The following is a 26,973-nucleotide window of genomic DNA, read 5'->3' as shown; positions in this document are numbered from 1 at the left end:
TTCTAATTTTTTGCTGATAAATGTTATGGATGTGATCTACATGGTTTGTTAGTGAGAAACTTATGACAAGTTATTAGTTTTTTAAAGGGGTTCAAAAACCAATGGCCTACAATGTGCCAAAAATTTATAACTCAAACAATCACATTAATTACATCAGAAAAGTACTATCCAAGGCTTGATCCTTAGAACACATCTACATGGTTAAATTGAGTTGATACAACTTGCACCTATTTTTAACTCATTAGTTCTGAACCTTCATTAGTAGCCAATATTAACCCATATATATAAGAAAACCCATAAGAATGGTGTGTCCGGCATTAATCCGTGGCATTTAGCAATGGGCATGATCACCGCTAAATGTCTGAACAAGAAAACAAGTATTAGTGGTGGTTGTGACTGCTAATTCATGTTTTCACTTAAAAAAATATCTGCCGCTGATTTGTGTGCAACCAATGGTGGATATTGGTCTGATAATACTGGGCAATTTGTTCGTCCACTGGTCTGGACTTCTTTATATATATATATATATATATATATATATATATATAGAGAGAGAGAGAGAGAGAATATCATGTTCGGGGAGCTTTGTTTTTTTATTTTCAGACTTAAATGAAAAAAAAAAGTTAGAACATTAATTGGCGATGTTGGGTTATTTTGCAAAACATGAGATCAACATACAACACCCCAAACATTTGTCACTAAGGAGCTAGAGAGGATAATTATGAGCTTCCTTTGGCTCTACTCGGAATAGGAGAAACATGTCCATCTGTTGTGATGGCAACAAGTTTGCATGCCAATGGCTAAATTGGCCATGCATGGGTAGTCAATAAGGCATGCATGCCTAATTAGGTTAGAGTTCTGTGTCCCGACTTTCTAATCCTTGGGTTTAATTGGTTCAAAATAAATATATGATTAAAGACTCAATATAGTTCACTAAGAAATGACTACGGGTGTCTCGTGTGTGGAAAGGAGTTTGTATAGGTGCAAAAGGTCTTTTGAATGGAAGGTGAGGAACAGAGAAGGTACAAAATTCTGATCTGACCCTTGGATCCAGGTCAAGCTTGTCGGGCCCTTATAGCCCAAAAGTAGTGCTAGTCTAGCCCTGATGTTCTACCCTAGGTGATGATTCTCATGGGCAATTAAGTAATGATAAACCAGTGCTAGTCTAGCCCTGATGTTCTACCCTAGGTGATGATTCTACTTCGCATTAAACACATGTTGGCCACAAAAGGGTAAGAGCTTTTTCTTTATATATGGATGGCTACTATGTTTTTCTATCAAAGGAATTGTGTTACTCAATAGACCTTGATGATATAAAAGATAACATGTAGTGAGACAATTAACTTACTTAAATCAATGGATTGAATAAAAATCATAGTCGAGAAAATTGAGTTCATTAAGAAAAATTAAGTTTGGAAATTGACCGATCTATCTAATAAAAAGAAAGTTATTGGATACAAATAGATATTAAAGACGATATTCAAGTCTGATGATAGTATATACACATTTAATGCTAGACTATCAGCAAAAAAAATTCTCAAAGAGAAGGGCTAGACTATGTTGATACACATTCACCAATTGCTAATTTTGACTATGTAAGGATACTCTTGGCTATTATAGCACATTATGATTTGGATCTATATCAGATAAATATTAAATTTGCATTCCTTAATGGCGATTTTAAAGAAACTATCTTTATAGATCAACCTAAAAGATATATTGTTGAAGGCCAAAAAAATAAAGTGTATAGTCTAAAAAAAATCTCTACACCGTGACAATGGTATTTGAAGTTTCATAAGACAATTACTACACTAAGATTTATGACAAATAGAATTAACTATTTTATTTATGTTTGAAAAAAATGAGAGCAAATTCTCTATTCTTTCTTTGGATGGCATTCTTTTGACTTAAAATGACAATAACATGATTGTCGAAACTAAGTCATGGTTAAATTCACATTTTGAGATAAAAGACATGGGAGAGGAATCCTATGTTCTTGAAATTAAAGTTACTCGAGACAAAAAATATAAACTTTTGAGCTTGAATCAAGAAAGATATATCAATCATATACTCAAGAAGTTTAGAATGATAATTGCAAACCAACTAAAACCCTCATAGTAAAAATAATAAAATTAAATAAAACTAATTGTCTAAGTAAAGGACAAAAAAATTTGAATGTTTCTTATGCACAAGTTGTTTAAAGCTTAATATATGATATGCTATGTACAAGGCCTGATATTATCTTTGTTATTAACCTTCTTAGTTACTATCCGGGTAATCCTGGTTGGCCTCATTGGCAAGCAATGTAATGACCCTAACTCATTCCCATTGAAAAATGGATTTTTTTAAATAATTACGAAAATAAACCTAGAGACTCGAAGCCTTACAGTGATAACCACAATCCACGCCACAAGGGATCTTATACCATAATCTTTCAAACTAAAATAACTTTATTCATCAATCAATAAATTCTGAGAACAATAAGTAAAGGAATGATAAATAAAGCAAAATATAGAGGCACTCTATCTTAAAATAAATAATCAAATAGTCATGCAGTCATCGTAGCTCCCTACAATAGTTGGTCTCATCACTAGGCTTCAGAAGTTGTGAAAAACATAAAATATACGGTGTTAGAATCATAAATCTTGTGTATGAATTCCTCTAATGCATCAAATAAGCAAAAAGAATATAAATCAAATTTATGCAACATTTTAGAATAATATAACTACAACAAATTTGTAATCCAATTAATCATTCATGCATTAGAGAACAATTAGCATGCAGTATCAACATATTATAATGAAGAGAACAGATAAAGTTGCATGACCTAATACAAAACAGGAGTATACATGATATCTATGCACATGCATGAGTAACTTATTAGCTTTTATTAGAGTTTTCTTTTATATGAATGACCCTATTAAATGCACACAATTTTAGTTTTACTTTTCATTAAAATGTGTGGATACTAAAAAATGGGCACAACAATTCTCGACGTCAAGTTAGGTCCCTAGTTTTAGCTTAACACACAATTGTGTTTTATTATTGAGCTCCACACTTGGCCTTTGACTGATATCAAGAATTGGCATCATCCATCAAAACATTAGAATTCAACATTTAATGTTGAGACACTAGGAAAATTAGTATCCACTAATGTCACTTTCTTGGTATACAAATAACAACAGTTGTGTCTACACACCACCCCTAGGCAAAGTGGCGAAATCTCCCTAAAACCGTGACTGAAAGGTGAACCACCTAATTGGGTTCAGTGGCATAATCACATACGAAGTTTTAGTATCCTCATGGTTCCCCAAAACCGAAGTCCAGAATTCTTAGACTAAATAAGGGATATCCAAAAATAGCATTAATTACATTGTCTTTCTCTTTTTCTCTTTTTATCTTTTTATCGAAAGAATGATTCATTTCACAATATTTGTTTGCAAATCAACATGCAAAACGCAACAACATTCGTTTTACAATTCAGTATGCAAAACACATCATGGGACCTTAGCCCAGTATAATATGAATAGTACAATTAATTCAAAACTCAATAAACATCAATTTGATTTTTGTGATGCATATAACTAAACATAGTGCAACAGTTGCTTATGACCCACATGGCCTACCATGGATCACATTTGACCACTGATACATTTAATGCAAAAACCACAATGAGCATGTACATATAAAATCATTCATCATGCTCACAAATGCACATTCATGCAAGCATAATGAGAATGTACATGTGCAACCATTTCACATATGCATATGACCACATGATTGCAAAATACATCATTCTTTTCATTATCCATCTCATTTACAGTACGCAAACATGCATATGATCATGCTAGTGTAACAACAATGCAACTTGCAGGATTCTCATTTTCCTTGCATGCATATGTATGTAAACAACATATTAAATGTCACAAGCAGACATAACCAACAATTCTTTTTGCCATTTCAGGCAAGCTCGGGGTACAACACATACCCATCGAGTTCAAGCCATGTTGCCCGCTCGCAAGACAACATTGGTAGTCACATGAAAATATTTTAAATGCTCGTATATAAACTGCATAACAATCCAATCATAAACATGCATAATATAAACATTTAACATGCATGAAGTCTGAACTTTTATCATATGTAAATCTGGAATTAAACATGAGCATTTTACATATGTAACCTAGACATAGCTATGTGCATTTACCATATTAAATCTGTGCAAAAATCATGAGCATTGAACATATCAAATTCTGAACATAAGCATGAGTATTTATCAAGCATATACATGCACACATAAATCTAATCATACATTTAAATCTAAACATACATGTATGTCTAAACATATGTATAAATCTGGACATACATAAAGATGTAAATCTGCACATATGTTATATATAAATTTTAGCATACAATACATGTAAATCTGAATATTCCTTTAAATCTGAAAATATATGTAATTCTGCACATATGTGTAAATCTGCATATGCATTACATATAAATTTAAACATCATTATATGTGAATCTGAACATACCTTCCATGTTCATTATGCATATATTTCTTTTTGTTGAAATCTGTCCAAAAAATCATTGCCCAGATTTCTTTTTATTTTTTGCTTTTATGTGATTCTTGAACCTAGTCAGATGGCCCACACTCGACTGAACTTGCCAAAATATGAATTTGTCCAGCTAACTGCAGGTCGGCTAGACCTGAACAGGTTATGAATCTGCCCAGATTCATTTTCTGAACCTACCCAACCGAACATCAGGCCGACTGGGATCAGCAGGGTATAAAGGCTGCTCAGACTACACTAAAACTCTAGATTTTGAGTCTTTTCTGAAAACAGATGAAAGATTTTGCAAAACCAGTAAAAATAGCAACAAACAGTGAAATCAAGACAGAGTCCCAATCCAACTAGGACTCTAGGAGCAGAGTCCTAATTTGCCTAGGACTCTCAGAATTCTGAATTTTCTGAGAAAATAGATGAGAGGATTTTGGAAAGATTCTCTCAAAATTAAAATCAGGGTCAGAGTCCTGATCCAACTAAGACTCTTTGAATAGAGTCTTGACTAACAACATTATTCAATCAACTAACAACTCAATTAACCAACAAATCAATTAACAGCTAACAACTCATTTAACTAACAAATCACTTTAACAGCTAATAAATCAATTAACTAACAACTAGCTGAAAAACTCAGTAGATAACACCCGATCACCGAAAGTCAGATAATGCTAAAAAATCCGATAGTAAATCAATCAATCAAACTGATCCAAAAATCAGTAACTCGACACTCAAACTGGATCCAACAATCATATCAAACCGATCCAGAAATCTAATCAAACCGATCCAGAAATCTAATCCAGAAATCCTGAGAGCAGTCGATCAATACTCAACAACAATCAGTCAAAGCAATGCTCATCGGAGATCAGTAACAACAACGACGATCGAATACAGTAACAACAACGATTATCAGAGATCAATAACAGTTGTTGGAGATTGAATACAATCGATTAAAACTTCTAAAATTTGATCGACATTCAGACAGTCGATATTCAGATATTCAAATTCAGTCGATCAAAACTCATGTATTCGATTGCTGGAATTCAATCGATCAAAATTCCAACGATCTTTAATCAGATCGGACATCAACAAGATTCTGACAGATCGGAATCGATCCAGACCTCTAATCGATCAAAATCAGTCATTCGATCGATCATATTCTAACATTTAATCGATGGAAACAAATAATAATCGTTGGAAATCAGACAATAATCGATCAGACGATCGATCGACACTCACACAGACCTCGCCAAAAATCAGACAGTCAAACCGAAATCAGTAGAATTCAATCAATCGACAATCAAACAGTAACTCGTTCAAAGCTCAAATATTCAGATATTCAATCAATGAAATTTAAACAATTAATTGATCACCGGAGTTCAAACAATAATCGATCAACACAAAAGAATATTTTGATCGCTGGAAACAAATAATAATTGCTGGAAAAATCAATAGACCGCAATTCAATCAATCGCTTGGATTTCAAAATCTTATCTTCTGATGATGTTGATGCTTTGCAGGAAACCAGATTAAAGAAAAAATAAGAAGAAGAAGAAGAAAAGGAGAAGAGAAAGAAGGGAAAGAAGAGAAAGAAGAGAAAGAAGAGAAAGAAGAGAAAGAAGAGGAGAACGTTACCTTTGATTTGGTTGAGAAAAGAGGTGGAATCCTCCTTGCGCTGCCGCCAGGTTGAAGCTCTTCACGAAAGAGGAAGGAAAAGAGAAGGTGAAGAAGAAAGAAGAGAAAAGAGAAGAAATGAGGAAGAGAGGGAAAGAAGGAGAAGTCAGATTGCATGGGAGAAGACCCTTTCTCCTCCTTTTCGTGAAGCTTAAAAAGGGGTTTGGATTTGTTGTGGTCAAATTACCATAACTCCAAAATTTTCCAAAAAATTCTAACAACCTCACTTCTAAACAAAACTTATTTGCTAAAAACCTCTATTTCTCTATCTTTACTAAAATTAAGACTAAACCTATTTTGAATATTATTTTTTCTCATTATTTTTCTAACTTAACTTTCTACATCAATTACAAATGATAAACTTTGAACTAATATTGCAAAATAAACTAATTGTTCAAGCATTTTCTAATTTTATTCTGTTTGTATTTTTCTCGAAACTAACAACAAACTTAGGTTTTTAATGCACTTTTCTATGAAATCATGCATAGTTTAGCATGAATTAAACCCTAAAATGTATGCATGATCAGATGACAACAAGTTGAAAGTCATCATCAAGATACATACCTTCTCCTTTGATCTTATAGGCCAATATTTGCATCTCGTGAATTTGAGCAAGTATGGATTTATCATCAACAGTAGAAAAATTAACGTATTGATCTACGATAAACCTTTTGTTACCAGCATCTTCTGCATTGTACTTGATCTTGAGAGCATTCCACAACCCTCTAGCCGACTCCAATGGTGAATACAAGTCAAAGAGAGAATCAGTTAAGGTGTTCAAGATATGGCCTTTGCATCGGTAGTTGTCAGTATGCCTCTTCTCTCGCTCTTTCTTCTGTTCTTCTGTCTCAACTTCTCAAGCAACAACAGTGGGACATACCTTTTTGAGGACATAGTCAATATACAACTTAGACAACAAGAAGGAGACCTTTGATTACCACCGCTTGAAGTTTGACCCATCAAATCGATCGAGTTTTTCGAGGTCACGGCTAAGCATATTAATAGAGCTGGATGTCGAACTAGAGGCTATATTGAAGTTCTAAAATTGTTACTACAAATACGTGACAAATAAGGATTTAAGGAAATGGAGATCTCAAGCCTATCAGCACGTTCTTAAGATCGCTATCTTTAGAACTTCAATTGCCCCACTTCGGGAATTTTGAAGATGCAAAAAGGGGTTTGTTACGACTGAGTTCCCAGGATACAACTAGGCTTGAACCTCAAGAGAGTCACTGCTTCGCAAGAACAGATGACCTCTCCCACACTTGAACTCTGTAAGCCAAATCGGGAAGAAAGAAAGGAGAAAACTGGATAGACGTTCTTAAGATCACTATCTTTAGAACTTCAATCGCCCCACTTCGGGAATTTTAAAGATGTAAAAAGAGGTTTGTTATGACTGAGTTCCTAGGATACAACTAGGCTTGAACCTCAAGAGAGTCACTCCTTCGCAAGAACAAATGACCTCTCCCACACTTGAACTCTGCAAGCTAAACCGGGAAGAAAGAAAGAAGAAAAGTAGAGAGTCAGAAATTTGGATGCTTCAAAAATGAAAAATGAAGAGAGTTATAGTCTTTTAGAAAGGCCAAAATATTTTGTGATAAATGAGATTAATGGCCATAAATCTGACGATTTGAAATTAGGACAAAATGGTCTCTGAACGGTCACCCACCTTTGACTGTTGATTAAAGGTTTTCAAAACCATCCAACTGCCACAATGCACCATAAACTCTATATAAATGCAATTAAAAGCCTTTCAAATGACCAGACATCTCAAAATCGAAAAGTCAAAACGGACATTTACACCTTATATGCACCTCGTGCAAAGTGCGCCATCAAAACACTGCATTGCGCCTCAAGTGCCTTTGTGCACACGCGCACACGTGACAAATAAGGATTTAAGGAAATGTTACTGCAAACATATTGATAGAGTTGGATGTCGAACCATAGGCCATATTGAAGTTCTAAAATTGTTACTGCAAACAGGTGACAAATAAGGATTTAAGGAATTGGAGATCTCAAGCCTAGAGGCACGTTCTTAAGATCACTATCTTTAGAACTTCAGTCGCCCCACTTCGAGAATTCCGAAGATGCAAAAAGGGGTTTGTTACGACTGAGTTCTCAGGATACAACTAGGCTTTGACCTCAAAAGAGTCACTGCTTCACAAGAACATATGATCTCTTCCACACTTGAGCTCTGCAAGCCAAACCGGGAAGAAAGAAAGGAGAAAACTGGAGAGACGTTCTTAAGATCACAATCTTTAGAACTTCAATCGCCCACTCCGAGAATTTCGAAGATGAAAAAAGGGGTTTGTTACGACTGAGTTCCCAGGATACAACTAGGCTTGAACCTCAAGAGAGTCACTGCTTTGCAAGAATAGATGACCTCTCCAATACTTGAACTTTGCAAGCCAAAGCGAGAAGAAAGAAAGGAGAAAACTGGAGAGTAAGAAATTTGGATGCTTCAAAAGATGAAAAATGAAGAGATTTATAGACTTTTAGAAATGCCAAAATGTTTTGCGATAAATGAGATTAATGGCCATAAATATGACGATTTGAAATTAGGACAAAATGGTCCCTGAATGGTCACCCACCTTTGACTATTGATTAAAGGCCTTCAAAACTGTCCAACAACCACAAAACAAAAAGGGGTTTGTTACGACTGAGTTCCCAGGATACAACTAGGCTTGAACCTCAAGAGAGTCACTACTTCGCAAGAATAAATGACCTCTCCCACACTTGAACTTTGCAAGCCAAATCAGAAAGAAGGAAAGGAAAAAATTGGAGAGTCAGAAATTTGGATGATTCGAAAGATGAAAAACGAAGAGATTTATAGACTTTTAGAAAGGCCAAAACGTTTTGCGATAAATGAGATTAATGGTCATAAATCTGACGATTTGAAATGAGGACAAAATGGTCTCTGAACGGTCAACACCTTTGACTATTGATTAAAGACCTTCAAAACTGTCCAACAGCCACAATGCACCATAAACTCTATATAAATGCAATTAAAAGCTTTTCAAAATAGGCTTGTACCTCAAGAGAGTCACTGCTTCGCAAGAATAGATGACCTCTCCCACACTTGAACTCTGCAAGCCAAACCGGGAAGAAAGAAAGGAGAAAACTAGAGAGTAAAAAATTTGGATGCTTCAAAAGATGAAAAACGAAAAGATTTATAGACTTTTAGAAAGGCCAAAACATTTTGCGATAAAGGAGATTAATGGCCATAAATCTGACGATTTGAAATTAGGACAAAATGGTCCTTGAACGATCACCCACCTCTGACTATTGATTAAATGCCTTCAAAACTGTCCAACAACCACAATGCAAAAAAAAGTTTGTTACGACTGAGTTCTCAGGATACAACTAGGCTTAAACCTCAAGAGAGTCACTACTTCGCAAGAATAGATGACCTCTCCCACACTTGAACTCTGTAAGCCAAATCGGGAAGAAAGAAATGAGAAAACTGAAGAGTCAGAAATTTGGATGATTCAAAAGATGAAAAACGAAGAGATTTATAGACTTTTAGAAAGGCCAAAACGTTTTGCGATAAATGAGATTAATTGCCATAAATTTGATGATTTGAAATTAGGACAAAATAGTCCCTGAACGGTCACCCACCTTTGACTATTGATTAAAGGCCTTCAAAACTGTCCAACAGCCACAATGCACCATAAATTCTATATAATTGCAATTAAAAGCCTTTCAAACGGCTAGACATCTCAAAATCGAAAAGTCAAAACAGCCATTTGCACTTCATATGCACCTCGTGCAAAGTGCGTCATCAAAACGCTACATTGCGCTTCAAGCGCCCTTGTGTACACGCACGAACGGTGTGTCCGTTGCTACACCGTTGCAACATCCGCAAACCACCTAAATACTCAAGGATTACCAAAGTAATGAATAAAGAACAAACCCTCTATTTAGACCACTTAAAAACTTCTCTTAGATATAATACTAAATATTTTCAAAGCACTTTTTGGTGGAAAACAATAAATCACCAAGATTTTACAGATATATTTTAAAACTTGGACAAACAATACGATTCTCCACATTGCCACGCACCCACTAAAATGAAACCACCCTAACCCCATCATCACCATCACCACCACCGCTGCCACCACCACCACCACCATCCTCTTCAACCACCTCTTCCTTCACGGGACCAAAACCTCACCATCTCTATCCAATTCAGCGTCATCTTTGATCTTCATCCTCCTCAAAAACCCGTCAACCTCATCAGCTCTCAACACCACCCCAAAGTTGTCCCCACCACCTCCCTCCCTTTCTCCAGAACCAAAAACCAGCTTCTCTGCAACTAGGTTTTCAGCCACAAAATGACTTTCGCTTGCCAGTTCGTCGGCAACACCAACACGAAATTGGGTCCTCCTAAAATGGGTTTCATACGACTTCGTGACGGTATTCGCCCATTTGAATGCAGTTAACTCTAGAACCTGAAATGGGGTTCATTGCAATCAGGTTTTTGAAGACTCCGAGAGGGTTTTCGTCGGCCAGAGGAGCCTGGTTCCAAGATCCACTCGTAGATAACGTCAAAATCGGGAAAATGGTTGATTAGGAGAGGGGAGACGCGACCTGTAGACAAATTCAGTACGTTGGAAGAGTCTAATTGTGAGATGTTGGGCTCTTGTATTTTTTTTTGTAGTAAACATTCCTGTTTCTTAAAAAAAAAATTGTACTTTTTAGAAAATCTCTCAGAGAAAAATTCTCTCTGGTTTGAAACGGTCGAAAAAAATTGTACAGTTTCCTTCCTACTTTCTCTTTTCCTACATCTTTCTCGCTTCCAAACTTGCCTTAAAAGCAGCTTGGGAAGTTTGTAGAGAAAAAGGCCAAAAAAAACAGATGTTCCAGCAGATGTGGACTTAAAACACATTTGCGAGAGCAACAATCACTCTCATATTTGCAGTTGAAGGGAAGCTCCTTACCCATGAGAGGCTAAAACATATGGGCTTCTCATTCCCCAGTAGGTGCATTTCGTGTTGCAAAGAGAAGGAAAAGCGCAGTGTTCTTGGAGCAGTCTTTTGTGGAGATCAACAACGAAGCTCAAGAACCACGAGACAAGCATGGTTATGCTGGAACTCGTGTAAATTCAAAGATGAGGCAATACAGAAAATTTGGTTCAGCTCTTTTCAACTTATTATGTGGAAGATTTGGAGTATAAGGAGTGGGCTATTATTCAGATCCCTTAACCCAAATCCAAACATCTTGGTTAAGAATTCACCATCCCCTGACTGGCATCCTCTAAGTAGGGAATAGCATTTTGTTTACTTGATAACCATATTGAAATAAACTGGTAGGGGTCGGCCTAAGCCCAGCTTGCCTATAAGAAAAACGTTTTACTGCAAAAAGGGAAAGTGGCTGAATTTTCAGTAAATTTTTTTAATAAAACTTTTAATAAAACCTTCTCGTTCTACTGCTCTCTAATCTCTTCATTTGCATCCAATAAAAAGATATTTGCACGTCACATGGACACGGACTCACTCAATATGGATACAAGACACAAATACATAAATATTTTTAAACTATTAAAGATTACTTTTGTTTATTAAAATCCTGTTTTGATATTTTCATATACAAAAGTATTTTTATTATTAAAAATTCGACATATTTCATTAAAAACTGTCTCCTTATCCTATTTTTCAGAAAATATAAATATGGGTGACCGGTATCATTGTGACATGGCTTAAATTTGGTGGTTTTTGTAAAAAGCTGACGGTTTTTCTACAAATTACTTTATAATTTGTAAACTTGTAGTCCATCAGGAGAGAGAGAGAGAGATGTAATGACATAATCTGGTCGTTCTTAAGCCTTCCGAGAAGGTAAAAACTAAAGTTAAAACCCTTCAGCCCGCAAGAGAGAGAGAGAGAGGGAGATTAATGACATAATCTGGTCGTCTTTAAGCCTTCCGAGAAAGTAAAAACTAAAGTAAACCCTTCAGCCAACGAGAGAGAGAGAGAGAGAGAGAGTCTTCTTCCTGTCTCCTTTTGCCCTTTCCAATCCTCACCCCTTCGAATTTTTCTCATCTCGGATGGTATCCCGAAACCCTAAAAATCTCAGCCCGATCTTCCCGCAATTTCGCTTCCTGATGCGTCCCTCCCCCTTTGTCCCATTGTCGACGCCGTTCCCAGCTCCAACACACTAGAATTCCCCCCCCCCCCCCCCCCCTCCTACGTAGCCCAACTCATCCATTTTTGTGGCCATTGCGTCGGTGCCTTAATTCGCACGCCCGATCCTCGATCGCCCTTTTGCCCTCGCTTCCGCTATTTGACGCCGATGCCGATCGAAGAATATTGGGAAGAAGTGGTGCCATAATCTGTTTCTTGCGTTCTCGTTGATCTCGGATGGCAGGGAGGAAGCAGCGGGCCTTGGAAGAGTTGTACAGGATCGCCCCGAAGATCTCGAAATCGAAGGTGAACTCGGAAAACACTCTCTGCGATGCAAATTCGGCTTTTGTCAATTTCTTTTCACGGTTCTCATCGAATTCGGCTGCAAATTTTGAGTTTTTGGTGGCTGATCTTCGATTCATTGCTCTATTGAGTGTGGGATTATGATAAAGATCGTTCTTTTTTCTGTTGCTTAATTGGTGTTTGGCGTGATTTTTTGTGGTGTTTCTGATTGTTTCTGTTCGATCTTTTTCTAGTGATCCTATTGAGCGGGTATTTTGTTTGAGGGGTGGGGGGCGTTTGATTCTGCTGTTATGTTTTTTCTTTTCCTTCTTTCTTGATGATTTCGGTTGTTTCTGTTATCGATACTGAGTTAGTTAGAAGTGTAATTCAGAATGATCCGTCCGGTGGAAGTGGAAGATTAGCACGTTTTCGTGATTGAGAGATTAATTAAGCTAGCTAAAGAAGGATGGCGTTATTAATTAAGCTAGCTAAAAGAAGGATGGCGTTTCTATGGTGGTATGGATTCCCTGTATAAGCAAAGTTTTTCCTTTTGGTTAATTAATTTCGGCATGCTTTGGGGATTTTCAGCTTATATTTGAACTAGTATGCAATTTAAATTCATGTTTTTTTTTCTATTTCTCATGGGACATTCTTATTTTGTTGGGGGCAGGCACGATGTTCAACTTGTTGGGTTGTACACTTTTATTTGTTGGTGTTGTCCAATGTAGAATCCGGCACCTAAAAATAAAAATAAAAATTACATAAAATAAAATACATAAAAAAAGCATAAATGATTCGAGACATACAAAATGAAATCAAACATAGAAATACAATTGATGAGAAAACAAAATATCCTAGAATTTGAAACATGATATTCAAAATGGATCTGGATATGTGGAGATCCAATTGGACCTAGATGGTCTTGCATGATTGGATCTGCCACATATCGCATCCTGGATCAGATCTTGGGAATTGGATTTGGATCCAATTCGTCTTCAAAGCTCAGATCTTTAGGATGCTCTGCATCATTCTCTCCTGGGTCGAAAGGCTTCGTCCTCGGAGCCTTGTTCTTTTCATGCGAAGCTCCATAATCCCTGCAAAGATTAAAAATAAAATCAACGTAGAGTCTGTCCACAGAAAAAATAAATGTACTATGCAATGTAAACAACATCAGATATATACTTAAACCAGTATGCATGCTCGACAAATATTGTAAATTGCTATCAAATATTAACACATTAATGTTTTTATCATGCAAGGCAAACATACTTGGGTTTTTACTCAAATATTCACATAGATTCTCACAAATATTTATGGTTTGACTAAAAACATGCAAATTAACATTCCTTGCACAATCTAATTCAGACGAATTAGATTGAAACATAAAATTTTTCAGGACTTGATATTTAATAATTTGACCATGTATCAGGGCTCTAACGATTGCAACAAAATTCAGATCAGTCACAGAGAAAAATTGTCTATGTATCATGCTAATCACAATATCAAACTTCGCACACAGAGTTTTGCAATCATAAGACAATTCATTTTGAAAATAAGCAACACAATATAATAATAGAGCAAAATTACTATATGAATTTATCAAAGATACAGAAGTACGATTATCAACAAAATCCTGATGGTCAATTTTTTTTTTTAGAGTTTTCATGTTTGCCATTTTCAATGTATTTGTCTTATAATTTTCGAACAAGTCAACAAGAGACATTTCATTTTGAGCTTCTAAATTTTTAATTCCTAAAAGCTCCATATCACACATCTCGATCGATTTTTTTTGACATTTTTATCGAAGATGAATTTACTAATGAGACTTGACAGATCAATGTTGACAATCATGTCAAACACATCTCGAGGTAAAATCATATCTTCTATAGGCTCATAAAATTTCTCGTAGATCGGATCGTCAAGACTCACATAGGATTGATCTTCTAGAGGTTTTATTTTCCAAAATGATGAGATGTGGGGCATCTCTTCATACATCGTTTCTAACACTGGTTCAGTAATAAATCCATACATAGGAACATCCTCAATTTCAAGTGAGGGTTCCTTCTCGATTTCATCAATTTCATCGAACAACGCATCAAACGCTATATCGAGGATAGATTATTCTTCATTCTCCTCATCGAATATAGGGTCACCTACAATTTCACGAAAATGCTCCTTAAGAGAATCCTATATGGCAATGATATGAGTGTGACTGATTTCATCACACTGAGACTCTTTTTCGCGATCCAAATCAATTTTAAAATTGCCAGCTATGACCTTTTGAATTTTCGGAGATTCTAAGTCATAAGAAACAAAATTGTCTTCATCCTCGCAACTCACATACGAGGTTTCCTTTAACCAAACTCCAGCATTAATATTCTTGAATGAGGTGAGGTTGGGTCGGGGACTAAAAGATGAGGCGGGCATACGAGGGCACTGCCTCGATTCTCTACGCAAAGAATTCACATAATGGGATGTCAGATTTGGAATACGAGACTCCCAATTGGATCTTCTCGGCGGATCCCTCTGTTTACACGAAGACGAATACTGATGTGGGTCAGACCCACGAATGAAATCAGATCTCCAAGATTGGAGCAGATCAGGTCTGTGACGACGATCTTCCTCTAACTCCAGTTCACAAAGTCTAGATTTTATCTTTGCCATCCGAGTTTTTTCAACGAGCAATTGACTTTGCAAAAACCTTGTTTTCTTATCCCATTCTGACTCAAATTTGACATCAGAGTCATAAGGAAGTGTTCTACGCATTCCTCGAGAAATGTGTTGACTTCGCTCGAATGTCTTCTCCTGCTCCTTGGTAAAATCTTCTATTTTATGACAAAGATCATCGATCTGACGCTGTAAGGTTTGAGTTCCATCCCTAAGGTCACGAATTTTCTTTTTAGGGATATACTCACTTCGACTCCTATATTCGGTTTGCCCAGACATGGCACATGAATCCTAAAAAAAAATGACCTTCCCACTACGCCAGGGATCGTGTCGGATTGAGAAATCCGGCAACCCTCGCTCTGATACAAAAATCATGCAATGGTATGGTGTGGACTCGATACACACCGATCCACGATCCAGAATCCAAACAGATCCAAATGCACACGGAAGCTTATACGATGCAGAGTCTGAACAGAACTCTGAAAAACAGATTTTTGGGACCTGTGCACTCTGTTTCGACAGAGGCGGTCCAAATGAAAGTTGTGTGCGACTCACACAACTTTTCAACGAATCCGGAAACACCAGATTTGGAGCAGCAATGTCCGTTCCACGGACTCGGAACCGAGACTGATAAACAAGTGCAAGACAGACTATTGGATTCCACGGACAGACTGTTGAAAGGGATTTTCGACCCCTCAAACGCTGGAGTTTGTGAAAACTCACAACTAACAAAACGAAGGTTAGATCTAGACCTTTTCAAAACACTAAGAATCGGAATTTTTTGAGTTGTCTACAATCCTCTACAAAATTTTGAATTTACGAAATGATATGAGATATTAACACTTCAAATATACGACATTAGCAGAGAGATTGATATTTTTAATGAACAAAGATAACGATTCAATTAAAACTCAAAACATGAAAGATGTATATCTAGATTCTAGCTTTCCACAGAATAAAAAAATTTGAAATTTCATGCAGGGAATCTCCATATAACTGAAATATACCGAACACTACTAGAATGGTTATGTAACAAAAATGTAACAGTGGACTTTCGTCAGTCCGACACCTTGACAACAAATTTTAGGGGAGTAGACGGATGAATCACGAGATGGGTTCAACTACAAAGTTGGTGACAATCATCTTAGCTTTTTGGGAAGCTAAAGAACGTCCAAAACGGATCCGTATCGAGGTCGATATGATCGTTTCTTTGGGGAAGTCTCTGATAACCCAAGTCAGCGTTTCACGAGTTTCTCTCTTAGCAAACGAATTCCAAACACACGTAACGATCCAGGAAATATTTTGAACAAGCAACCAAGTTTTTAACATAAATTCTTCCTAGTCATGCATTCAAAATCTACAATAAACTGGTCACACTTACAAGCAAATGTATTGAGCAATAAGACTCATGCGAGAAAATTAACAAGCAAGAACGATGAACCAACGAATATCCGGCTTGAAGATGACAATGGCCGTCGGTGGGAAGCAACTGGCGCCAATATTGAACCACGAACAATCTTGAATAAACACCTTGAAGGTCAGCAACCACGAACCAATGTTGTTACAACCACCACGAGAATGACTTCTCAAAAGCTCACTCTCCTCACAAAAATCTTGGATGCCTTCGGTAGGTAAATTCTCATGGACTTTACCGGCTTAACCGAGCCAAATCAAGCCAAGTGGTAAAAACCAAACTTGTAGAGCAGGATCTTAGCTTTTCAAATGTAATTTGGACCAGTATCTAGGGAGATACAACAAAAATACTGGGACTATCTTCAGCCTTCAAATCTCTCTTATCCACTCCATTTTCGAATTCTTTTTTTTTTCTCAAAACAAAAGCCACCAGCCCATGGTCGACCACCATGAGGCTCTTAAGCCCTCAAAAAGGTGTCATAATGCTGTCGCCCATTTGCTCCAATCATGCACAAAGGGAGATGGACTTCCCCAAGTCGCCGCCCACTTGCCCAATGCATGGGCTCCTTTAAAAAATGGCTATCGTTGCTTCTCCAACATCTCATTTTGACCTCCTACGGTCAAACTGATTCAAAAAGGGGTTATATGTGTCCAACCTAAAGTGGTGCCAATTAGGGTTTGGGTTAAATTGGATCTTGGATAAGATCTAAGATCCAAATGATGTTTTTGCTCCAAAAACCCTTCACGATATTGGGTTTTTTTAAATAAAAAAAAGAAAACTACCCTGAGTACCCCATACACCCTCTAGTGCCGCAAAACAATCCTACAGGGCACTAGAACTACCCGGATCCGTAGAATTCGGCACCTAAAAAAAAAAATAAAAATTACATAAAATAAAATACATAAAAAAAGCATAAATGATTCCAGACATACAAAATGGAATCAAACATAGAAATACAATTTCTGAGAAAACAAAATATCCTAGAAATTGAAACATGATATTCAAAATGGATCTGGATATGTGGAGATCCAATTGGACCTAGATGGCCCTGCATGATTGGATCTGCCACAGATCGCATCCTGGATCGGATCTTGAGAATTGGATTTGGATCCAATTCGTCTTCAAAGCTCGGATCCTTAGGATGCTCTGCATCACTAACTCTGCAAGATCGTGGTTTGGATCCATATAAGTGTCATCTCACTTCCATCTTGTTTTAAGTTGGCCTTTTCTGTTATGTATTATAGTATTGAGGTTGTAAATTTCATTGATTGATCCTTTATTGCACGGTAAAGTCATAGATTGGTTGTTTTGTGAGTTGAGGTACATTAAACTCTAAGATGATTTTTCTTCAAGTTGTCTAAATCAAGAACTTGTATGATCATGAAAGTGTTAGTCTTTTGGCAGCTCAAATTGCATGTGCTTGGAAATTTTTCAGAAAGCTTGAAGCTTTGCCGTTTAAGAGGAAAGTAATGTATTTGTATATTTTGATTTGGAATACTTTGAGAATAGATGAATTAGTTGTAATTGGGCAGGTTAGTGCTGGAAATGAACTATAGTTTCCATGTCTAATTCTATTAAAGACAGTTGCTTGGGTCCATATGACAATTTATTTTAATATATAATTGCATGAAGTTCATAAAATTCAATAGAATATATATGAATGCTTGTATGTATGCATGTATGTATGTATAAACAAAGTGTATATATACTCAAATTTTCTTTTCATATATATATATATATATATATGTCTAAACAAAAGAGTATATATATATATAAACCAGATTATATTTATGGGAAAATATAAGGTAGTTCTGTACCATGATACCATACCATGGTACACACTCTTGTTTGTATGGATCTATCCACCAAATGGTAGATCTAATCGTACAGGTGTCAGGTGTGTTTAACATGATTTATTTATTATGTTAGAAGGTTTTATCTTGTCCAAGACATCATAAGATCCTATTTTCTAGACAGTGGAAATCAACGTCTCACAATTCATGAAAATAAGGGTGGTTTCAGAAATGATAGAAAACATCATATTTCAGTCAACTCTAACACATGAACATAGTAAATAGAACATCTTAAACATGATCCAAAGGTCAGATTTTGCATTTTGCGCTTATATCTATGTAAAACAAGTATATACCGTCATTAGTTATGCAATTATATTTGTAAGAAAATATAATTGCATAAAATTCAATAGAATATATATGAAGTATGTTTAAACAAAGTGTATGTATACTCGAATGTTATTTTCAGATATATATGTATGAAAATAAGAGTATATGTATGTATGTATGTATGGCGAAAAAAGGGGACAAGTGTGTCCCTTTTTAAGTGAGGACTAGTCGGTGCTTAGTTAGCCTAGGCGGGGGCTAATCGGCATTTTTTGGCTCTTTTAGGTCCAGGGATGTGAAACACATTGGTTCTCTGCATAGGGTAACTAGGTGTCTAGTCACTGACTTTGACATGGTTAGTGTGTCAAGTAGTGGATGTTGGTCATTCATTTTTTAGAGGTGTAAGTGTGATGAACTCATTCAAAATGTTAGGAGATGATCCGGATCAGGAACCATAATTGTGAAAGCTTTTTTTTTCTTTTCAATCAATATAACTTGTGCATGCAGTTGATATGTATTGAGGAGTTCATTGAATCTCATAATTTGTTCCTCATTTTCCCTAAATGAGGTATGTCATGAATAGAACAAGATATGCCCTTTGGATGTGAGCTGATCTGAGATTTTACTTAAATGTGGTGTATGTCAAACCTATAGTTGACCCATGCGTGTAACATACACGATAAGTGAGGACCATGATAAGCTAAATATACATGGTGGCAACCAGTCAGAAAAACATGGTCCCATTGTGTCATTCATGTTCATATCCAAAGAGATATTAAGGAGTGTGAAGCATCAGCCTCCTGGTATCAAGAGGACGCCATTTCACAATGGTCCTCTCTTATCAGGCTTGGGATTGAATGCTTTTGACATAAATTTTATGCCTGTTTTAGTAAGAGAGTGACTTCTCACCTTTATCCTGTATCTGTTTCCTTTTATCAGTGCGACTTATGTTACTTGTGTTTAAGAAAAGAAAGTGAAAAAAAGGGCCTGAAAGTTTGTTATTACCTCATTCAATATGCATGTAAAAAGATGCTTATAGTGCCTTCTCACATGCATTTGCTTGTGCTTTTCTAGAAGAGTGCAAATTTCTGTACTGATTGTCGTTGTCTAGTAGCAAGAGTGGTGAATAGGTGCCATTTTAAGATGACAATCATGGTGGAATGATGGTCTCTTCCTTTTCCCCACCCCTTTCCCAGAGAAGCGTGAAGAAAAAATTCCATGGAAATAAAACAGGACATTCAAGTCAAGAACATGCCTTTCATTTGGATTGGCTTTTTGTTTTTTTTGTTTTATGGTAAAGTTTACATGTGGTATCTTGTATACAGCCAGTGTGATCTTTTTTGGAATGGTGTTTTGGTGTCTACAGCATGTACATCATTATTTGAAGTTGATCTAATCTTGTCCACTGCATGCTTTTGCTACCTGTTTGAAGATGGTAGTATCTTGAGTTCTAGATGATGCACATGAGTGGAAAGGTGACCATTTTGGGAGTTAAGCTTGACTCCAAAATTATAGAATTTTATTTCATTGGGCCTTTAAGTGTACATTTAGATTAACTTTGACTGCCTTGCTCACCTATACTGATTACTAATTGACCTCTTCTCTATCAAAACTGTGTTCTGAGTATATTGGTGTCAGTTATGGCATATAACTAAGTTATCATGTATTTTTCATATCTTGAAGCATTTGCTATTTCTTTGTGGGCATCTCTTATCAACAAGAACTGATAATAAGCATTTAAAAGGGGAAGTCATGAATGAGGCTGATATTTGGCTATTATGTTCCAGAATTAATTTCTTAAGCATCTATAAAGTCTTTTGTAACTTCGGATAGTAAATTTTTTTTCTTGTTTATACTTTGTTTACAGTGTCAGTTTTAGATAAATTATGCATGCCATAGTTCATTAATGTTTCATATTCGGTACTACAGGCTGTGTGAAAAGATCAAAACATCTAGATTGTGCTTCTAATTATTAGCTATGATATTTCGGCACTTCTTTCATGCCCCACTATTATTGAGCATTTATGCTGTTGCATGACTAAATTATTTTATCCTTCCTTTTTTCTTTCTAGTTGTATTCATTCTGAATATGTTTGACAGCTGCACTTGTTATAACGGGCTAATTCTGTTAATCTTTAATTATGTTCATTCTATGTGATGAAAGGGTAGTTACATGGTGTTTCATCTGCTTTTCAGTTCACTCCAGTATTACAGGGAATTTATCACATACAAGGACCTGTGGATGAGTTAGACCTTGACGTTGAAACAAGTAAGGTGAGGCTTCTTACTGATACGGTAGAACATTGTTGGGGTATTGCCACTTCATCCTTGGCAAGCTGTCGTAAACATAAAATCTGATTCATAGAGAACTGCATGTTAGTATGCTATGTATTTGTGTCATAACTCATAAGGGCTCTGCTGTAAAATCTGTATGGTGTTGGGTGAGCTATTTTTACTGTAGCTAACTGATATCTGCTCTTGGACTTTCATATTGGCCTCACATGTATGATAGCTTCTCTGCAGTTTCATGCATTTTTTTCCCTTTCTTATGTTGCATGGACCTTCATATATCATGACCAAAAATATAGATCTAACAGATCCATGAACTGATTAAGGTAATAATAAAATGGTTTCACATGCAAAAGTTGGATTGGTAAATTGTTCTCGAAACCAGCTAGAGTAGGGAGGCCAAAAGGTGATTTGCCATTTCAAGGATACATATGGTATAACCTCTATTCTTGTGAACCTTTTTATTATTTGATTTCGTACCTAACATTGTGGTTGGGCCTGCTGTACCAAGCACTCATTTTATTCTTTTTCATCACTTCAGTGCCTCATGGATTATGCAATGATATTGCAAGTGTACAGTAATTATTGAGAGCTTACTTCCCAATGGAGAAACCTGCAAACCGGCTTCCCTCAAGCTTGTTTTTTGGACAGCAAAACTTCTTAGTTTTACATTTTGTGTGATTCTTCATGCATTTCATTCTTATTCATTTTTTATAATCTCTTGTAGTAAGGTGCTAACTCCCATAAAAGCATGCAAAATTTAGGTCGAGAGAAATGTTTGAGGGTGTAGGTTTCTTTTTTTGTTTGTTTGTTAAGAACCTTAGCAGCTATAAAATCATTTTTGAAGGCGACAGTGAAAATTTTTATAAGAAAAAAGGGCCAGCTTGTTGATTCTTTTTTTTTGTAGGAAGAGGGTATACTCACTATAGGTTGCACACTTCAGTGATAGTTGTTAGAAGTTATATGAAGAGGGAAAACTAGGGGCAGGCTAGGAATCTAAACTAGGGTGGGCACAAACGCTAGGGGATGTAAAATGGTATGGGGTCAAGTTGGATATCTGACTGACCCGAACCCATTGAGTGACTTTAGTTGGGTTTGGTAAAAGTTCTAAATCTGTTCAAGAAATGAGGTGGATTACGGTTTTATCCAATCGGATATGGATTTAGGTTTGGGTTTTTTAAACATGATATATCAGATCCTTAACATATTTCAAATATTGCCATTAAAAATGTTTTAACTTGAGATATAAGATAACAAAGTACCTCCGACTGACCAATGTAACCACACCCATTCACGCTTCTGATCTAATGGCAAAAAGTATTTTTTGATATGCAGTAAGTGTCAGGGTGGGCACTGCCCACCCTGGTCCAAACCCCTATGTTGTCTGCCCGTGAAGAAAACAAATGCTTTTGAGATTCATATTCAAGGAGCACTCAACACTTAATAAGATTGATACTAGATTATGATAGCATTCTACCTGTTGATATGCTTGAGACACTTATAGACCTAACCACTTTGTGTAGCTAAGTGTTTTCATATTAAAACCCAAAATGACTGATTCCCTTCTACAACAATTGATATCAAATAACTACTAAATAGTCAACTTAATAGTTTAGCCAAGTTTACTATTGGAATACTCTTGTCAAGTACAACATAGTTTATGATCTTTAATGACATATATTGTGACTATGATCTTGGTAAATGGCATAAGCAATCTTCTCTTAAGATTGGGAATTTCCCACCAAGCATCGGTCTTTGTTGTTAGATATTGATTGGTAATTCGATGTTCCATCTGGAACTCAGTCAGCATGTGCGAAGACATGTAACCTTTGTAGAAAACACATGCAAAAATAGATAGTTCAAAATAATAATACAAGGAATCCAATAGTATAAACAAGCTCGATGGTTTTATCATGGGTCCTAAAACATGTCATTCAGATCATTTAAAATTTTAGGCATCATTAGAATTCTCCTAGACACTTCTTATTTTTCTTTTGTTCATTTTTGCGGTTCAAATTTAACGTAAGTTTGGGTTTATGTTGTGGTACATAGAAATAAATAATTCAACAAATGAAGTAGGGATCATAGTTTTTTAATGTTTTACTTTTACATGATAAGGTCGTCGAGATACATGGAATGAGTGATAGGATTACTAGATCAAAATTATCTTAGATAAGGAGACTTTACTGTTATTAGCTTTTGTGACTTTATGTACCTCAAGCAGGACTAAGTCGAAGATATAGACAATAAACACATTGAAAATGATTCTTGACTTTGTATTGCGTTTGATTTGGGAAAGCAAATGGATACTTTCAAAAGATGAACGCCTTTATGACATACGATAGCATATCTAACTATCTATACAGATTGTTTTTCGTAACAGTTGTAAGGTCATGCTAGGGGAGTGTTTGTGTGCATAAATAATTAGATAATAAGAAGAGGTATCAAGATAAACCCATGATTTAGGTGGTGAAACCTTAAAGGTGATACCGTAGACAAAGTCAAAATGAAATTAAAACAAGGGGAGTGAGATTAGATGGCAGATTCATGTCAAATTGTGAGGCAAATGATGCATGATAAACCAAGTTGCTAAACAGGTATTGAGGAATAAAAAAATAAGGCTCATTTGCATAGAGAAATTTGATGGTATAGAGGGAAGAAGCTCAAAAGTCAATTGTGCTGCATCTGAATCTCCCAGATTTTCTTGGACAAGAGATCCAAGTATCTCTCCCTCTCCCCCTTTATTTCAGGGATCAGAAATCCCTAAAATGAAGGGATTTGAGATTTGACGTTTGAATGTGCTTGGATCTTGGCATGGGGCCCACACCATATCAGTGTGCCTCACATTTCAAATGAGGAGTTTTTTATTTTCTTTTTATAATGAAGACAAAAGACAAAAAGTATGATAGACTAGATTTAGACAAATATAAGATAGCCAAAAAAACTGCAAACAGAAAAGAATGTAAGGCCACATATGTTGCAAGTATATAATTTAGCCAAGAATAAGGAGGAAAAGTAAATATTTACACCAGTTGAAGCATGTTAAAAATGAATATAGAAATATTTTAGTTAAAGATGATCAAATTAAGGATAGGTGGAGCAAAATAATTTTGTAACTTGTTAAATAAAGAATAAAAAAATGAAGTACAAGGGGGGGGGGGATAACCTAACAAGAGTATGATTAATTGAATTAATATGAAGTAGAAATTGCGATAGAGAAGATGTTGAAAAACAAAGCATTAGGTTTGGTGTTTTGCTCATCAAAATTTGGATCACAATGCGATAGGGATAAAACAGTTCAGGAATTTATCCATTTTGTGTTTATAAAAAAATGCTATATGAATGAGGAAAGGTAGTTTGTGTTAAAATGTATCTCTCTTTATGTAAATATTTACATATATATATATATATATATATATATATATATATATATATATATATATATATATAAAGAGAGATACATATACATATATACATATATACATGATGTATATATGTATATGTATCTATCTTTATATATATATATGTAAATATATATGTTTCCTTTTTTTTCTTGTAAAACCTGCAAGGGTATTTTAGTCATTTATCTTCCTTTTGCGCATATTCATGATTATGAGTATGTTGTAATTCTTTTTGTATTTTTACTTTTCTTCCTTTTCTTTTTTCTTTTTCACTTTTTATGTCTTTATTTTTTTTTTACTCAAAGTCAACTTGGAGGGCTCAACACTAGCTGTTGAGCCTCTCCAACGGTTAGAATTCTAACCGTTGGAGGGGCTCCAACAGCTAGTGGAGCCCCTCCAAGGCTCCTTTTCCTCTTATAAATAGGGGAGTTCCCCCTTTGTAAAATGCACTTCTTGGAGCTTTTGTTCTCCATTCTTCTCAATAAAATTCTTTATATTTTGTATGCCTTTGTGCATTTGAGTTTCTTTATTGTACCTTTGTGTACATTTGTTCTAAGTGTTCTTGTGCATTTGTGCACATTGGTGGTGTTGTGCTTATCACACACTTTATCTCATTTTTGAGATATTTTCACATGGTATCAGAGCTAGGCTTAAAGGAAAAGAAGATCGTGCTGTTTTCTCTCTTCGTTGGAGTACCTCGTAAAGCATGCCATTAAGTTGTGGTGGTTGGAGTGAAGACTCGGCTCTTCATTCTATATTTTAGAAGCTTCCTACATCAAGAAGGGACTCATTTCGCATTGTGGTACGCATTTATTTCTCTTTGTATCCTCTCTAATGGGCGAAAAGGATTCTCACCTATGTCACACGGACTCGGCTAAAGGGTTGCCGCACCCGCGTCGACACGCACGGACTCGGGTGCGGCTTTGGACTCGGCCCGGACTCGGTCAACTCCGAGTCAGACTCGGTCAACTCCGAGTCGGACTCGGTCAACTCCGAGTCGGACTCGGTCAACGAGTTCGGGCCGAGTCCGACCACATTTTGGACTCGGTCAACTTTGACCGAGTCCAAAATTGTCCAGTTTGAGTTTTAAATTTTGTTTTGGATCCGAGTCGGGTCGGTTCCAAACCCGACCCAGATCCAAATTTTTTTGGCAGCCGAACCCTAAAAGGGGTTTATCGACAGGGAGAGGGGCTTACCTTCTCGATTTTGCCTCTCCCCCTCAACCTCTGCAGCTTTCTCCTGCAACCACGCCGACGATCCGAACTCCGGCGACAGGCAACCACCGTCTCCCCCTCCGTCAGGTATGTCGACCCTGCTCGTAGCCTCCCTCCCTGCACCCTCTGCTCGCAGGGGAGGGGCTCGGCCCCTCCCTGCACCCTCTGCTCGCAGGGGAGGGGCTCGACCCCTCCCTGCACCCTCTGCTCGCAGAGGAGGGGCTCGGCCCCCCTCCCTGCACCCTTTGCACGCATAAGAGGGGCTCGGCCCCCCTCCCTGCACCCTTTGCACGCAGGGGAGGGGCTCGGCCCCCCTCCCTGCACCCTTTGCACGCAGGGGAGGGGCTCGGCCCCCCTCCCTGCACCCTCTGCTCGCAGGGGAGGGGCTCGGCCCCTCCCTGCACCCTCTGCTCGCAGAGGGGCTTGGCCCCCCTCCCTGCACCCTCTGCTCGCAGGGGAGGGGCTCGGCCCCCCTCCCTGTACCCTCTGCTCGCAGAGGAGGGGCTCGCCCCCCTCCCTGCACCCTCTGCTCGCAGGGGAGGGGCTCGCCCCCCCTCCCTGCACCCTTTGCTCGCAGGGGAGGGGCTCGGCCCCCCTCCTTGCACCCTCTGCTCGCAGGGGAGGGGCTCGGCCCCTCCCTGCACCCTCTGCTCGCAGAGGAGGGGCTCAGCCCCCCTCCCTGCACCCTTTGCACGCAGAAGAGGGGCTCGGCCCCCCTCCCTGCACCCTCTGCTCGCAGGGGAGGGGCTCGGCCCCTCCCTGCACCCTCTGCTCGCAGAGGAGGGGCTCGGCCCCCCTCCCTGCACCCTCTGCTCGCAGAAGAGGGGCTCGGCTCCTCCAATATTCCCTGTTTTATTAACTTTATTTTATTTACTTATTTAATTATTTTCTTTTCAGTTTTCACTTTTCAGATATAATGGCGAGTTCTAGCGGTAGTGTCAATACATTTGGTTCAAGTTCTAACCCTGAATTAGATGTTTCTCAACCACTTTGGAGGCTTGTGACAAAAGGGATAAAAGCTAGTAGTGGTGGTGGTGGGAATGTGCAGTTTCATTGTAATCTATGTAAGACTGTTTTCACAGGTTCTTATACGCGTGTGAAAGCACATCTTTTGCATATTCGTGGTCAAGGAATTAGGGCATGTTCTGGGGTTGACAAAGACATGTTAAAGCAATTAAAAAAAGAACAAGAGGAAGCTGAAAAGAAGAAAATTGCAGAGATGAAAAGC

General features: G+C 37.3%; 1 protein-coding gene across 4 annotated transcripts in view; it reads left to right on the top strand.

Annotated features, from left to right (window-relative positions):
• The first annotated feature begins 12,119 nt into the window (after positions 1 to 12,119).
• The window catches only part of LOC149813663 (uncharacterized), a 97,950-nt gene continuing 83,096 nt past the window's right edge, over positions 12,120 to 26,973 (top strand). For 2 of the 4 annotated variants that reach the window (XM_089992364.1, XM_089992363.1), the window contains exons 1-2: positions 12,197 to 12,664; positions 21,038 to 21,115. In XM_089992364.1, coding sequence (XP_089848490.1) covers positions 12,596 to 12,664; positions 21,038 to 21,115 — 147 coding nt within the window. In that variant the 5' untranslated portion in view covers positions 12,197 to 12,595. Of the gene's footprint in view, positions 12,665 to 12,987; positions 13,157 to 21,037; positions 21,116 to 26,973 lie in introns of those variants that run through there. The other 2 variants (XM_089992365.1, XM_089992366.1) reach the window with 2 other exon arrangements.

This window comes from Nuphar pumila, chromosome 16, assembly GCF_984573655.1.
Source record: "Nuphar pumila chromosome 16, dmNupPumi1.hap1.1, whole genome shotgun sequence".
In the NCBI taxonomy this organism is placed as follows: Eukaryota; Viridiplantae; Streptophyta; class Magnoliopsida; order Nymphaeales; family Nymphaeaceae; genus Nuphar; species Nuphar pumila.
This window is presented reverse-complemented; position numbering and strand designations above follow the sequence as displayed.